This window comes from Leguminivora glycinivorella, chromosome 13 (genome assembly GCF_023078275.1).
Source record: "Leguminivora glycinivorella isolate SPB_JAAS2020 chromosome 13, LegGlyc_1.1, whole genome shotgun sequence".
Lineage (NCBI taxonomy): Eukaryota > Metazoa > Arthropoda > Insecta > Lepidoptera > Tortricidae > Leguminivora > Leguminivora glycinivorella.
The window spans coordinates 13,298,609-13,312,575 of record NC_062983.1 but is presented as its reverse complement, the minus strand read 5'-3'; the positions used below and the strand labels follow the sequence as shown (position 1 = coordinate 13,312,575).

The 13,967-nt window shown below is 37.4% G+C and overlaps 2 protein-coding genes across 4 annotated transcripts in view; both read right to left on the bottom strand.

Moving 5' to 3' along the window:
* LOC125232355 overlaps window positions 1–375 on the bottom strand; it is a 1,999-nt gene extending 1,624 nt beyond the window's left edge. Inside the window, exon 1 of the mRNA XM_048137987.1 lies at window positions 148–375. Within this exon, the coding sequence (XP_047993944.1) occupies window positions 148–291 (144 nt within the window). The 5' untranslated portion in view covers window positions 292–375. The remainder of the gene's footprint in view (window positions 1–147) is intronic.
* The window catches only part of LOC125232353 (transmembrane protein 245), a 24,404-nt gene extending 10,437 nt beyond the window's left edge, over window positions 1–13,967 (bottom strand). For all 3 annotated transcript variants that reach the window (XM_048137984.1, XM_048137983.1, XM_048137985.1), the window contains exons 1-10: window positions 13,497–13,967; window positions 13,220–13,366; window positions 12,166–12,394; window positions 10,533–11,097; window positions 10,002–10,173; window positions 8,635–8,802; window positions 6,292–6,484; window positions 4,092–4,276; window positions 2,937–3,071; window positions 922–1,018 (exon numbers count right to left, since the gene is read on the bottom strand). In XM_048137984.1, coding sequence (XP_047993941.1) covers window positions 922–1,018; window positions 2,937–3,071; window positions 4,092–4,276; window positions 6,292–6,484; window positions 8,635–8,802; window positions 10,002–10,173; window positions 10,533–11,097; window positions 12,166–12,394; window positions 13,220–13,366; window positions 13,497–13,859 — 2,254 coding nt within the window. In that variant the 5' untranslated portion in view covers window positions 13,860–13,967. The remainder of the gene's footprint in view (window positions 1–921; window positions 1,019–2,936; window positions 3,072–4,091; window positions 4,277–6,291; window positions 6,485–8,634; window positions 8,803–10,001; window positions 10,174–10,532; window positions 11,098–12,165; window positions 12,395–13,219; window positions 13,367–13,496) is intronic.

Here is a 13,967-nt window from a genome sequence, read left to right as displayed (position 1 = left end):
GAACACAAAATTAAGTGAAGAAATAAAGAATTGGAGATCAGCAAGTAATGGAAATATTCAAATGAAACCAAATAGGCCTTGTGTTGCAACTAAAACAGCTTGATTTGAATAAACAGATGAACACAAATAGTGGAGGTATGTACTTACGTTATTGTCTGCCGGGCATGTGTAAACAATATCATTAGCTATGTTGTTACTGCACTGCCAGCCACGGTCATGGCAACTAGTGAAGCTAATTCTACCGCCAAAGGCAAACGGGAGGAAAACATACAACACGATGACTTTCATCATTCTATTTTAACATTTGTTTCAAACTAATCGAAGCACTGGAAACACAACAAATAAAAATGGCACCGAGGCTACGAATGAACATCATCCGGAGATAAGTCTTCTCGTGATTGTGACGCAAAAAAACAATTATTACTTATTTATCTGACAGTAATGAATAATTTAGAGGTCAATGACACCGGGGACGAATTTTGCAGATACAGACAGAGCGTCTAAAATTATCTGTTATATTGCCCGAGTAAAATGGTCATATGTGCGTAGGAACGATGAATATTTAGAGCTTGTTTTTAATTGACAAGCCGAAACAATATGATAAAGAAGATGTCACTGGGTTTTTATTCCTTAGCTGCTGGAATTAACTTACTATTAATAGAATAAAGTTGTGTTTTCTATTTTCGACACGAAGAGTTTCGGGTTACAAAATATAATTTTATCTGATAATACCGAACATGACGAATTCTAACGACGAATGATCGCTATTACAGTTTAGCATTAGTAATTTAAATACAAAACAAAAAAATAATTATAAGTATCTCAAGAAAAATATAAGTTTTACGTCTATTTAAAACGAGTATAAAACAATGACGAGCGTAGTTAGACTAGTTAGTATGCAAGAAAAAGCTATTAAGTTACCTGAAGGTAAGTAGACAACTTTGGCTCCGAACAGATTGTGCACCAGCCACGTCCACAGCCCATAAAACAGCGCCATCTTGAATGACGCTCTAAACACCTGGAAAATAAACAAAATATTATTTATTTATTTAATCGTATGGCTATAAACTGGTCGCTTAATAACAAAATATTATCAACACATAATTCATGACTGCCCAAAGAGGAAATACACAGGCCATTCCCTGGACTTGTTCAGCCCTGATGTGAACGCAGTCCGTTGGGTGAAGAAGCTAGATATAAAATTGTAGTCCTTAAGTTGATAACAAAATATGTGAATATAAAATTCAAAAAAATATGAAGATTATAAAAGATATAAAGATCACGATAATATATAATTTATAATTTTTGAGATGCTTTTGGGTGACTGGCTTCTTGAAAACCTGACGCAGCTGTATTGTGTGTATTTGTCGAAGCATAAAAAAAGTCATCAAATCGTAATAACTAATAAACTAATTTCGTTATAGTTATTTATTTATTTCTATTGTTTCCCGTAAAGTTAACGACTTTCAATAATTATGTCAAATGTATTCGGAGGAAAAGCTATGAATAACTCGGTAATTTTACGAACTACGACTCGAACATAGCATAGTGAGCTTTGACATGTCAGCAATAAATCAAAAGTGATAATATAATGTTGTTTGTTCCTTACGCACGCCGATATACATATTACAATCGATTCACAACTCAGAAACAGATGAAGAGTAGAACAAACAACACCAGTCAATAATTACAAAACGTAACTTGATGTAGTTTTACCCCCTTATTCATAAACGTTCACTAAAGTTATCAAGCCGATAAAATTCGTTTGTCCCTCTCTATCACACCAATACATCGGAAATGACAAACAAACTTTATCAGCTTGATAACTTTAGTGAACATTTATCAATAAGGGGGTGAGTCAACTTATATGCCATTTTGGGAGGGAGTATTAGCAACCCTACCGGCTCAGCCACGACATTGGTCTAAGCACGACAGCGATGAGCGGCGGCCATACATTGGAGCGAGGCACAGCGATGGGACTTTTCATTCGCACGTATGGCTGCCGCTCACAGTTGTCGCGCTTAGACCAATGTCGTAACTGGACCATAAATTCTTTTTAACGCGATTAGCCGCCTCCAAAAGGTGGCTCCATTAGGCCTACTGTTCGTTGATATAAATGCTACTAGTTTTGACAATGGCCTATCTGTTGCTGTTTGATCGGCCGTGTTTGACGACAGAAAGATTGACGTACTGCGTCGTACTGGTCAATCACAAGAGTTGGCACGAATAGAACGAATAAGTGAATGAAAGTATATATGCGTGTGACGGATTAACCAATAAAATAGTGGCTTTTGACAGTTATGACTGTATTCCGATACTGGGGACCATTTCTCGAAGCTACAAGTTACAATTTACAAGTGGTAGTCACTGTCTAATACGACAAGTTGGAAAGAGATTTCCGCTTGTAATTTGTAACTTTCAGTTTTGAGAAATGGGCCACAGGTGTCACTCACATAATAAAAGTTACGTTAATTCCATTCGTGGCAACTCTTGTGAATTGACCAGTACTAGACGTCAAGTTTGACACTCCAAAAGGATAGCTATGTGTAAAGTATTAAGGGGACTTTCGATTGATCTATGGAACATGGCGGATCGTTCTCCAAATAGGTTTTTTTAATTTTTGCATTCTGCTGTTTAATGTATAAGTTTGATAGGATATTATGCAGTAAATAGCCTACGCAAAGGGTGCACTTGATGAAGAATTCGTTTGGAGATGCGAACATCCAATTCTACGGACATCACTCGGCAGTTCGTGGTCCCGGCCGCCATCATGCTTTGTACTGCTGCTCCAGCTATCCTTCAGTGCAACGCGAAGGCCTAATTACATGCACACATCTCTGTTTTTTATATCTATGTAATACACTTGACATTGACAAAGGCTCCCGAAGCTGCCATACTAAATAAATAAAGTATTAAGAGTGACTGGAGTATGTTACCTGATTGATAGCGACAGATAAAGCTATGCCCAGCCGAGGGCCGAAGTTGGGCTGAACTTGGGTGATGACCTCCACTGGTTTGTAGAAGGCGTTGCTGCATGCCAGCAAGTAGAACAGTGTTGTGAAGAACACCACCTGAGGAAGACCACTAAGGTTTTATTTCAGAAAAAAAAAATTAAACATAGAGAAAATTATTTCAATAGTCTTCGTCCTCCTACCCTTATCCCGCGTTATGTGAGGTCGGTACAACATGTCTCCCTCTTCCATTCTCCTCTATCTTTCGTCATCTCAACACTCACATCTTTCTTTCTCATACCCTTTTTCACACAATCTATCCATCGTTGTTTGGGTTTACCCCTCCCACTCCATCCATCAACCTTCATCTCCAACATTATTTCAATAGTAAAATAATGGAAACTGACATAGCCAATGGTTTTCTCCTACATACAGGTTAGGTAAGTTAAAATAGTATTTTATACAATCGTGATATAATACAAAGCTTTTCAGTCGAGTACCATGTTTAGGCCACGAAGCTTTGCTGAGTGGCCTAATAGTACGGTACGAGAGTGAAAAGCTTAATTATATCACTATTGTATACAATACTTTTTTTACGAGTCATCATCTTCATCATCAATGGACGGAAATATCATCATTCATGCAAGTTAAAATTAATGTTAATAGCGTCGTTCACCGTTGTATCAACATCGAATTACCTAGCAACCAATTGTTTGTAATAACCGTCTCTGATTGGCCGATAACGCGACAGATAAAAAAAATGTGTTTCAGATGCCGACAAATTTGCCAGGTATCGCAAATTAGTATAGAAACTGTATGAAGTTCTATTTTTGAAATTATTACAGTTAACTAAAGTCAACTATAATGAGATTATTATAGTTGAGTCGGAACTGCCATAGAGTATCCAACACTGAAAAGTTAGCACTTATAGTTTAGTCTGTGGTGTCCTAATTGGCAGATTACAGTCGACGAGTAGAAAAAAGACATTATATTTTGATAATGGGTTAGTGGTAGCTGCCCTCACTGGCCTACTATATCAAAATGCACGCCATATATAGCGGACTAATAAATGCGACTTATTTTATAAATTAATGGGGCCGGCGCCAAATTATTCACACTTTAGCCCAACTATAAACATACCAAGTTAATAAACATGTTGATGACAGCGCCTCCCCCAGAGAGCAGTAGCGACGTAAACGCGCCAATCGACCCGGCCAGCAAAGATACATTACTGGCCAGCGGCGCCCAAATGCTGGTAGCTATTGCGCTCAGCGTACCAACGTTGGCTTGCACCCATGCCACGATGCCGGAGTAGTCGAACATACCTGGAAGAATAAAATAAAAATAATATAAGGCATTCTAACACTGATTGACTAAGCCTCACGGTAAGTTCATGAGGGTTTGTGTTATGGGCACTCAGACATACGGCCCCCCCACATCTAGCGTCTCGCGAGCGTAGCGTCGGGCTAACTGTATGGGAAAGCATGACGCCGCGTCGGCGCGACGTCGACGCAGCGTCTTTTTCCATACAGTTGGCCCGACGCTAGATGCTCGCGAGAAGCTAGATGTGGCGGGGCCCTTATTTCATTGCCTTAATTGCCTTTTGTTTGTAATGTTGATTTTGTTTGTAATGATAATTAAGTTTGTAATGTCCAACGCCTATTATGTTAGTATCCTTATCAAAAACAGAAATGGCAACTAATTATATGTAGTCTATCAAGCCTTTTCCGCCACTGTTAAAAAAAGTGAAGTGAATTCAAACAATGTAGGCGCGAATGATTTCGTCTCATACAACACCTGAATTGTGCTTTTCTAGTGACACACTTCTTTGATCGACTATAGTATCAATGAAGTGTATGTAGTTTAGTCAGGAATCCATTGTTTACTGTTTTGTTTCTCTTGTGTAGGAATTTGTTCCATTGCCGAAACATCTACGCATCAAAACCAGAGATGTTTTTGGTAACCAACTCTCATCACTCGCCCAACTACCACTACTAGAAAAATATAACGGTAACTCCCTATGAGTTCAAGAAGTGTTCAAGTTACGAAAGCTAGGACTTTCGTAAGTAGTGAACAATAAAATAATATACTTACCCCCTTATTCATAAACGCTCACTAAAGTTATCAAGCCGATAAAGTTCGTTTGTCCCTTTCCGACGTATTGGTGTGATGTGATAGAAAGGGACACACGAACTTTATCGGCTTGATAACTTTATTAAACGTTTTTGAATAAGGGGGATAAGGGTTTAAGGATATGGACCAAAAATGGCATGAAGGTATACTCTTGGGTCAACTCGTTCGTTTTTCGTCACATTCCTAAATTTGTCCGATTCTGCTTTCGTCAGCCATTCTTCATTCGTCAACTTAGTCTGAAGTCATTTTTATCGTCTTTGACCAGAATGAGTTGTTGGCTTTTTTCTTATTTCGACTCAATCGTTTTTCGTCATTTCGTATTTGGTCATATTCTAAGTTGGTACCGACCTAAGAATACGAAAAAACACGAAAAACATAGATTTAACAGCGAACATGCCGAAAGAAGATTATGACGAGTACAGAACGAAACGAATTAAGATCGATGATCGTGACGAATAAAGAATGGCTGACGAAAGCAGAATCGGACAAATTTAGGAACGTGACGAAAAACGAACGTGTCGAACTGTCGACCCAAGAGTATACCAGCATGAAAATGTATTTCATTTCAATTTATTACCTGACAGAGGGGAATTTAGACATCATTTTCCATAAACTTAACAATAAAATAATTCGTGTCTATACAAGCTATTATTCTTCATAAGTTGACGTCAGTTCTACGTTTCTTTTATTATGTAGTGAGTTAGTCATCGCATTTCCTAGTAACTAGTAATATTATCAATGACGGTTGTATATTGTTCATAACACGTTGTAGACGTCATTTAGTCTCAAATGTTCCACTACATACAGGAAAAGAGGTCCCGGATATTCATAGGAAATGTTTACGGTCGAGTAAACATACAATTTATGGCAAATAAATGAAATGAAATGATAATTTTACTCTTGTACGTGGGCTGTCTTGTCCGGGTCGCCTTCTCAGAGTCGCTTTCTTTGAGATATTTTTAAATAATAGGTCGGTGCCTCGGTGGCAAACAAGCATACGACCTTCCTGATATGTACTAATCAGTCCTCATAGAATATAGACGCAAGAAACTTTGGCGGTGTTACCAAAGACGGCACCTTCGTTGAGCTCTTTACTGCTAGCATGTGTCGCATTAATATGGCAACAAAAAAACCCACGAGATTTGTATCTTACCACGCATGAGGTACCAGGCGATCATAAAGAAGTAAAAGTATTTGCCTCACGTACCGGGCGTGTTGGACATGTCGTGCACGAAGCTGTCCCACGAGTCCTGCACCGCGGCGCCGTTGACCGCGGGCCCGATCTGCGGCCCGAACTGCCCCGACACCCAGCTCTGGTACACGCGCTCCCATAGCTGGAGGATTTGCTCCTCTACGCGGGCGATCTTGTCCGGGTCACCTTCTTTGAGGATGTTTTTTACCTGTTTGATAAAAAATGCGGTTACTGTTCGTAGTGTTTTTAATGTAACTACAAAATACTTTTTCTACTCCAGCACTTAAATCTGTCAATTAGATTATTGTCAGCGGTATCCAAATTAAGTTCATTTGAGTAACGATGAGAAAGTCTATTTGTCTATAGGTTCATAGGATTACTGCTAGCAGTAATCATATGAATATAGGAGTTCTGTTAATTTTTTTTTAAAAGCACAACTTCCATTTATCAGGTATGTTTTCATTTACAGTAATAAGTAACTTTTAATAAATAATATAATATTTAGGTTCATAATTTAAATCAAGATGAAAAAATAAACTTAAATGCGTTTTACATATTAGATATTGCAAAACAAAGGTAAAAATCATAAGTTTATCCAATAATTTTACATTCGACATTTAAATATTCTTGAACGCAACCACATTTTTCGTAATTGAAAACCGGCTTATTTTCTATTTCTCTTGTCTATGGTATGTTTGACATTTGTAAACGAAACTATTTGAACTATTTCGGTGGTGTGTAGTTTGTTTTAATTCGACGTTATTGTGCAAAAACATAAGTAATTATGAGTGATTCTGGTGAAAAATGCACTTCCGAAGAAATCAAGGCTATGGGCGCCCAAAGTGACTGACAATTTCTTACATGAAAAGTCAGATAAAGCGTACCAAAAATGTTATGATTGTTTTGACATGGAAATTGCAAAAAAATGTTTCAACTTTCTCTGAAACGGCGTTGTTGGCATATTTTGAAGAATTGTGCAACAATTTCTCGCCATCAACATTGTGGACAGAATACTCAATGCTACGACGATCCACACAAATATTCCCATTCATTATATGAAGTAAGTAATTAACCCATTTTATTATTCTCGAATAGGTATGTATGTGGCTGTCGTAGAAAAAGTATAGTATACAATCGTAACATTATGAAGGCTATAAAAGTCTCGTACCTTACTTAGGCCACTCGGCAAGCCTTCGTGGCCTAACCGCGGTACTCAACTTTTATAGCCTTCATAACGTTACCGTTATATAATATACTATTATTGTAACAAAATCAAATAAAAAATTCTTCGAAAATCTGTTTTGGTATCGTGTTGGAACGTCCTATTGGTTTTTTGTCATGTTTATACATTATCCATATTCTGTTTTCATCACCATTTCATTCAGTAGTCTTTGTCATATTTGACCATAATTATCTGTTGATTGTATTTTTCTTATTTCGACATAATCTACATTAAAATCACTGGATGTATACAAATAGGGATGACGACTACATAAAAAAAATGGCATTCTGTTTAGTCCGTCAGTTAGATCGTCCAAAAATACTGAACGCATATTTTTCGCTTTTTCTAATTAATGAAAAAATACAAAGATATAGAGCATCAAAGTTCCGGAGTGGGGGCTTGTGACGTCACTTCTAAGTAAAAATTGTTCAATTTCAATTTATTGCATCAAAAGATTTACAAAATTAAAAAATTAAAAACTTAATTTTGTATTTCTTAGGATCTAACATGCAATATACAATATCAAGTACAGTGACGTGAAATAGTTGTTTAATGAAATAGATATTAAATTCAATTTAAATAAAACACATTACATTACATTGTACCACGTCACGTGAAACTTCAACGCACTGTACCGTCGTCATTTTTAGTTTACGAGAAAAAATAAAAAATACGTATCTAAAATTCTTAGATAGTCCAACTGACGGACTATTTAGTTATTTTTTAGTCGTCTCGCCTAATACAGCGCAATATTCAAAACCCCTGTTATGCAACACATTAGGTACCTTCACCACCCCACGCCGAAAGTAGGTACGGAATACCGAGACCAAACAGTACTCACGTATCTTTCTAGCTGTTAATCCAACCGCGAGCATGAAAATAGTTGAAATATTATGAATTGATCCCACTGCATATGTCGCAAATAAAAAAAATAAGGTACATATATGAACTTTCCGTTAAAATAGGGTCCTTATGCTTCAAGTCTAATAAGGACATTTTCATCTGAATTTTCAATAGAAAGTGTAAGTGTTACGCGATCAAGTCTCGTGTTTAGTTCAAAATTATTCCAAGCTTTTATTTCAGACGAAGCATAAAAACCTTTTTAGACTTGGAACACCACGTAATTATATACTTACGCCAGCAGAAATGCCCTCCTTTCCATAGGTATAAGCGTTGTCGATCAAGGAATCTAGTTTCTCCTCCCAGCCCTCGGGAAGGTAGGCGTGCAGTTCGCTGTTCTGTACGAAAGTGCTGTTCAGAAGGCTGCCGCTCAGTTGGACCACCACTATTGCCTCTGAGTATATCTAGAAAAAACATATACAGGCTGGAAACTGAACAGAAGTGCCGAGGGGCAAAGGCAGGTCGCTCGGCTGAGATATGCGCGAAGTGCCTCGGTCGAGGCACGTCTACATTTGCCGATTGCCGTGTGGGAAAATTGTTTTGCGACGCAGCTTGTTCTGTGTGGACCCGCAGAAACAGTAGATTTAATCCAAAGCAGTAAGTAGAGAACACTTAACAGATTAGGGCTTAGGCCTTAGAGCTTAACATTTCGGCACTTTAATAATAAAGTTTCACTGTACATCTATAATTTTTCTCTATCTGTAATTTTTACTATCAAACGAAGATATTTATAGTAACTAAATATAGTCATATATGTTTATGATAAGAATTACAGAAGCATGAATGAAAACTTCCTTAGGTTTTAAACTTATAGGTAAATATATGATTATAAATACAACTTGACTCAAAAAGAAACAACAAAATGTTATGCCCCAGCGATATTTTTAAACTACCTACTAAAATCGTCGTCAGCCGCGTTAGCTGGAGACCCGGGTTCCATTCCCGGCTTCGCCACCAGTGGGCTTGATCGCTTTTTCTTTAGTGTATGGTATCTATTTCAGTCTACCTACTAAAATTATTATTGGAAGATAAAAATCCATACTAATATTATAAATGGGAAAGTGTGTATGTCTGTTTGTTTGTCCGTCTTTCACGGCAAAATGGAGCGATGAATTGACGTAAATTTTTAAGTGGCGATAGTTGAAGGGATGGAAAGTAACATAGGCTATTTTTTGTCTCTTTCTAACGCGAGTGAAGCCGTGGGAAAATGCTAGTACTTCATAATTTGTATTTCAAGTTTAGCTAGCAGTTTAGTACTTATACTACAGGATGTTCCTAAAACCAACGCCAAAACGAAAGGGCCTGATAGACTGATAGAACATCTCATCAGCTATCACATTGAGCAAATTAGGGCCAGTTGCATCAACCACATTTGACAGACACATCATCGTCAATTCGTCACACTGCAGACGTCTATGGAACTTCCCACACAATAAAATTTAACGAACGCTTTAACGGTAACAGACGGTTTTAACGGTAACGACAACTGACCCTTAGACGATAATAAAAATGTAACGGAGATATTGGCACTTGTGCTAATGAGATTTCCTATCACCTCTTTTCATTTTAACGTTGGTTTTAGGGACATCCGGTATAAACATACCTGAATACAAATGAAGATAGTGGCGACGATGAGAAACGTTATAAGGCCGATGATGACGATACAAGTAGAGACAGTGTCCACAGAACTATAGGCCATGTCTCTTATGTTCTTGTTTAGACTAGAGAAGATTTTGCGGATTCCACGAATGTGTGCTGGTACAGCTGCTGATTGTCTGAAACATAAAATATAATAAATGAGATAAACAAAACGTGTGTAGGATACTCGTTGATGAACATTGTGACAGCTAGCAAATGGGTAGGTTGAACAAATTTAGCCCCGTTTATATGGTTTCAAAATGTACATGTAATGTTCAATACACTGCCAACTTTACTTTTTTCCTTGGAACCAAACCCCGAATTATAAGGAAAATTGTAACCTGGTTCCTGGAACATCGATATGTGGCGCGATAAATGATAAAACATCACGCCGTCCCTTGCGCACTATTTGTAAGTGCGATAGGGACGGCCTGATGTTTTATCGTTTATCGCGCGACCATGCTATCCGTGCTGAACTATATCTATTATATTTTACCTGTCAGACCACCAATTCTTGACTTTGCCCATGAAATTATTATAATGATTCTCGCAGAACAGCCAAACTCCAAAGAAGTCCAACAGTCTCTTCAAAACATGAATAGCTAAAAAGAACAGCATCACTGGCAGCAGCCAGATATGTTTCCATACAAGCATGCACAGGCATCCAAAGAAAAGTAGTTTAAAATACAAGGCAGTTTCGTCGTCACTGTTGAAATTGTTTTTCAAGTAATTTTCGTCCATCGATCTTTGTTTGAATGATGCGATGAGTCGATTTTCGAAGGCGGATTTCGGTTTCGTATTCGATAGTGGTAAGGCGGATAGAGTTCGGGTTTTGTACAGCATCTTGGCGTGGCGAGGCGAGCTGTGTATTTGGTCGCTTTCTGCCCAGCTTCCCCGTTTGGCTGCGGCGTCAGGGGTGGCGGGAGATGGGGTTTCTTTTTCGGGTGTCGATTCCTGCTCGCTAGCGCTCTGTTCCGACTTTTCATCTTGCTTGATCTCATTTTGACAGTGTCCGTTGGTGAGGACTTTTTGGATTGCGACTATAGCTGATGTCTCAGGATCTAAGAAGCAAAAAAGAGTAATTATTTTATTTGAGATTTCTATTCCTAATATGCATCACTGTCTCTTTGAACTTTCAAAGCACTTTGCAATAAAATCATAAATTATGAAGAAAATGCAATATGCCCTGTGACTTTAAAAAAAAATCTGTTTATTTCTAAGAAACCTACATGCATTTATGAACTTAACTGCTAATCTTAAATTAAAAAGATTGGTTTCCTGTATGATGATTCACGTTAATAACATTATCGGTACGGTAACGGTAATGGAATATTTGAGATTGTAGTTCCGGCGCCAAATACGGAGATGAATTATTCATGAATGTGTTGGAAAAGTTACTGAGAAATATAGTGGAATTATGCCTGATTTTGCGCCTGGAGGCAGCCGCGTCGGACCGGGAACAGTGGAAATCCTTCCTAAGAGCCCTATGCCCCTGATGAGGGACAACAGGATATAATCAATCAATCAATCATGCCTGATATTGCGACCGGGACAATAATACAACTAAGCATGTGTGACAAAGATAGGAGAGCATCTCTTTTTCCGTAGTCAACTAGGAACCCTTATAGTTTCGCCATGTCTGTCTGTCCGTCCGTCCGTCCGCGGATAATCTCAGAAAGCTGAAATTTGGTATGTACCAATATGTATATCAATCACGCCGACAAAGTGGTAAAATAAAAAGTGGAAAAAAATGTTTTGTTAGGGTAGGGCCCTAAATGTAAAGTAGGGACTGATTTTTTTTCATTTCAACCCCTACGTCTGATATATTGTTGGATAGGTATTTAAAAATGAATAAGGATTTACTAAAATCGTTTTTTGATAATATTAATATTTTCGGAAATAATCGCGCCTAAAGGAAAAAAAAGTGTACCCCCCCTAACTTTTGAACCGTATGTTTAAAAAATATGAAAAAAATCACAAAAGTAGCACTTTATAAAGACTTTCTAGGAAAAATGTTTTGAATTTGACAGGTTCAGTAGTTTTTGAGAAAAATACGGAAAACTACGGAACCCTACACTGAGCGTGGGCCGACACGCTCTTGGCCGGTTTTAATATAAATAAACACTTACCTCTCGCTAACAACTCTTTATGAACATCAATCACTTCCAGCGCAAATCCGCCAACACATAGCCCCTGCAGCAGTACAAATGTGTAGACTTGCAGAGACCCAGTCAGACTGGCCAAGAAACTTGTTATAACAAGCCAGAGGAATTGAGATGATGCTTTAAACATGCCAGATCGTTCCGGCTTCCATAATGTGCATATGCTTATTAAATAAGCTAGAGCTATGGTCAGAGTCTGCAAGAAATAAGTATTAAAACTATAAATGTTACATGATAATGATATATTAAAAAGGTTAAAGGTGTACATAATAGTTGGGTAAGAATATAGATAAGTATTGTTTGTACACCTGATACAGTAAAGTAAAGTAAAGTAAAATTTATTCATTGTTAACTGTGTACATAAGATGGTATGATATACAGGAAATACAGTATCAACAGTTGCCCATTTCGAGCGTACAATATTCTTAAAAAACTACTGACTATATTAGCTTACTGGCTAACTTATAATTATTACCCGGGATATTTCAGAAAAAACTCAGGTTGTAGAAAACATTTTCTATCAACCAATTTTTTAACTTAAGCTTATATCAATTACCCTCCAACATCTTTATCTCAACTGGTAAGGCGTTAAAAACACGTATTGCAGTATTGTATGTGCATCTATAGTACAATGCGTTATTTGATTTTGGACACACGAGATTAAATTTACATGATGTAGCTACAATATAGCAAAGGTAGCACAGCCCTCTTTCTAAAGATATGTACATATACTTAACATGCAGACTAATCCTCTTATTCTTAGACACTTACTAAAGTTACTAAGCCGCTAATAATTGTTTGTTAACATATTTGTATGTACAGACGCCTGCAATTCAAGGGGTGTTGCAAGCGCGTTGTCAACCCATTAGAAACTTTTACACTACCCTTTGCTCTGGTAAGTACACAGCAAAAAGAAGTTCCAAGGAGGATTCGGGTTGCTGACAACTCAAAGGACAATAGATGTCACAAATTAGTATGTAAATTTACATATATGGCAATAAATGAGTTGAAAATAACTTACAATGTATGAGCTGCAAAATCCGATGAGCTTTGTAGTTGAGAAGCCAATAAAACTGCTCAGTTGCCAGAATATGCAGACCAAGCTGCGGGGAATGGCATTGTAGAGCCAAGGTAAAACAAATATTGCAGAGAGTAACCCAATCACAGTCTGAAAACAGAAAAAAATCGAGTAAGATTTAGTTCATTTCTTTACTACATAGTACATCTTTCCGTAGAAGATATTATTTGAATATTCTAAGTGGACACTAGTATAGTGTTGTACTAAAAAAAAATCTTACCTTATAATGTTCTATGAACTGATGCCCAACAGTATCGGAAGCAAAATTAACAACATTTATGGGTAAAAACATTAACCCAAATATCACAGATTTGTTACATTTCTCTAAATCTTCAAACCACGACTTTAGCTTCTTGGACAATTTATATTTAAATGGGTGTAGCAACGACCCCACTAAAAGTGCCCAAAATAAGGGTTTGAAGAAAGGTTCTAGTATAAGAAACAGCACATAAACTGCAGCACAACATATAGTTAGAATGAACAGAGCAAACGCGTTATAGAAACCATGTTTCATGGGCTTCTCATTTCCTTCTGATAGCCCGCCAATTATGTTGAAAATGTTTTCAAACGGGGATTGTTGCATTTTGATATACTCATACACTTTCTTAACTTAAATTAACACCAGATATATTATAAGAGTGAGATCATAGTTATTTGAGATATTCTTCAAGGTAGAAAATATTCATGAACA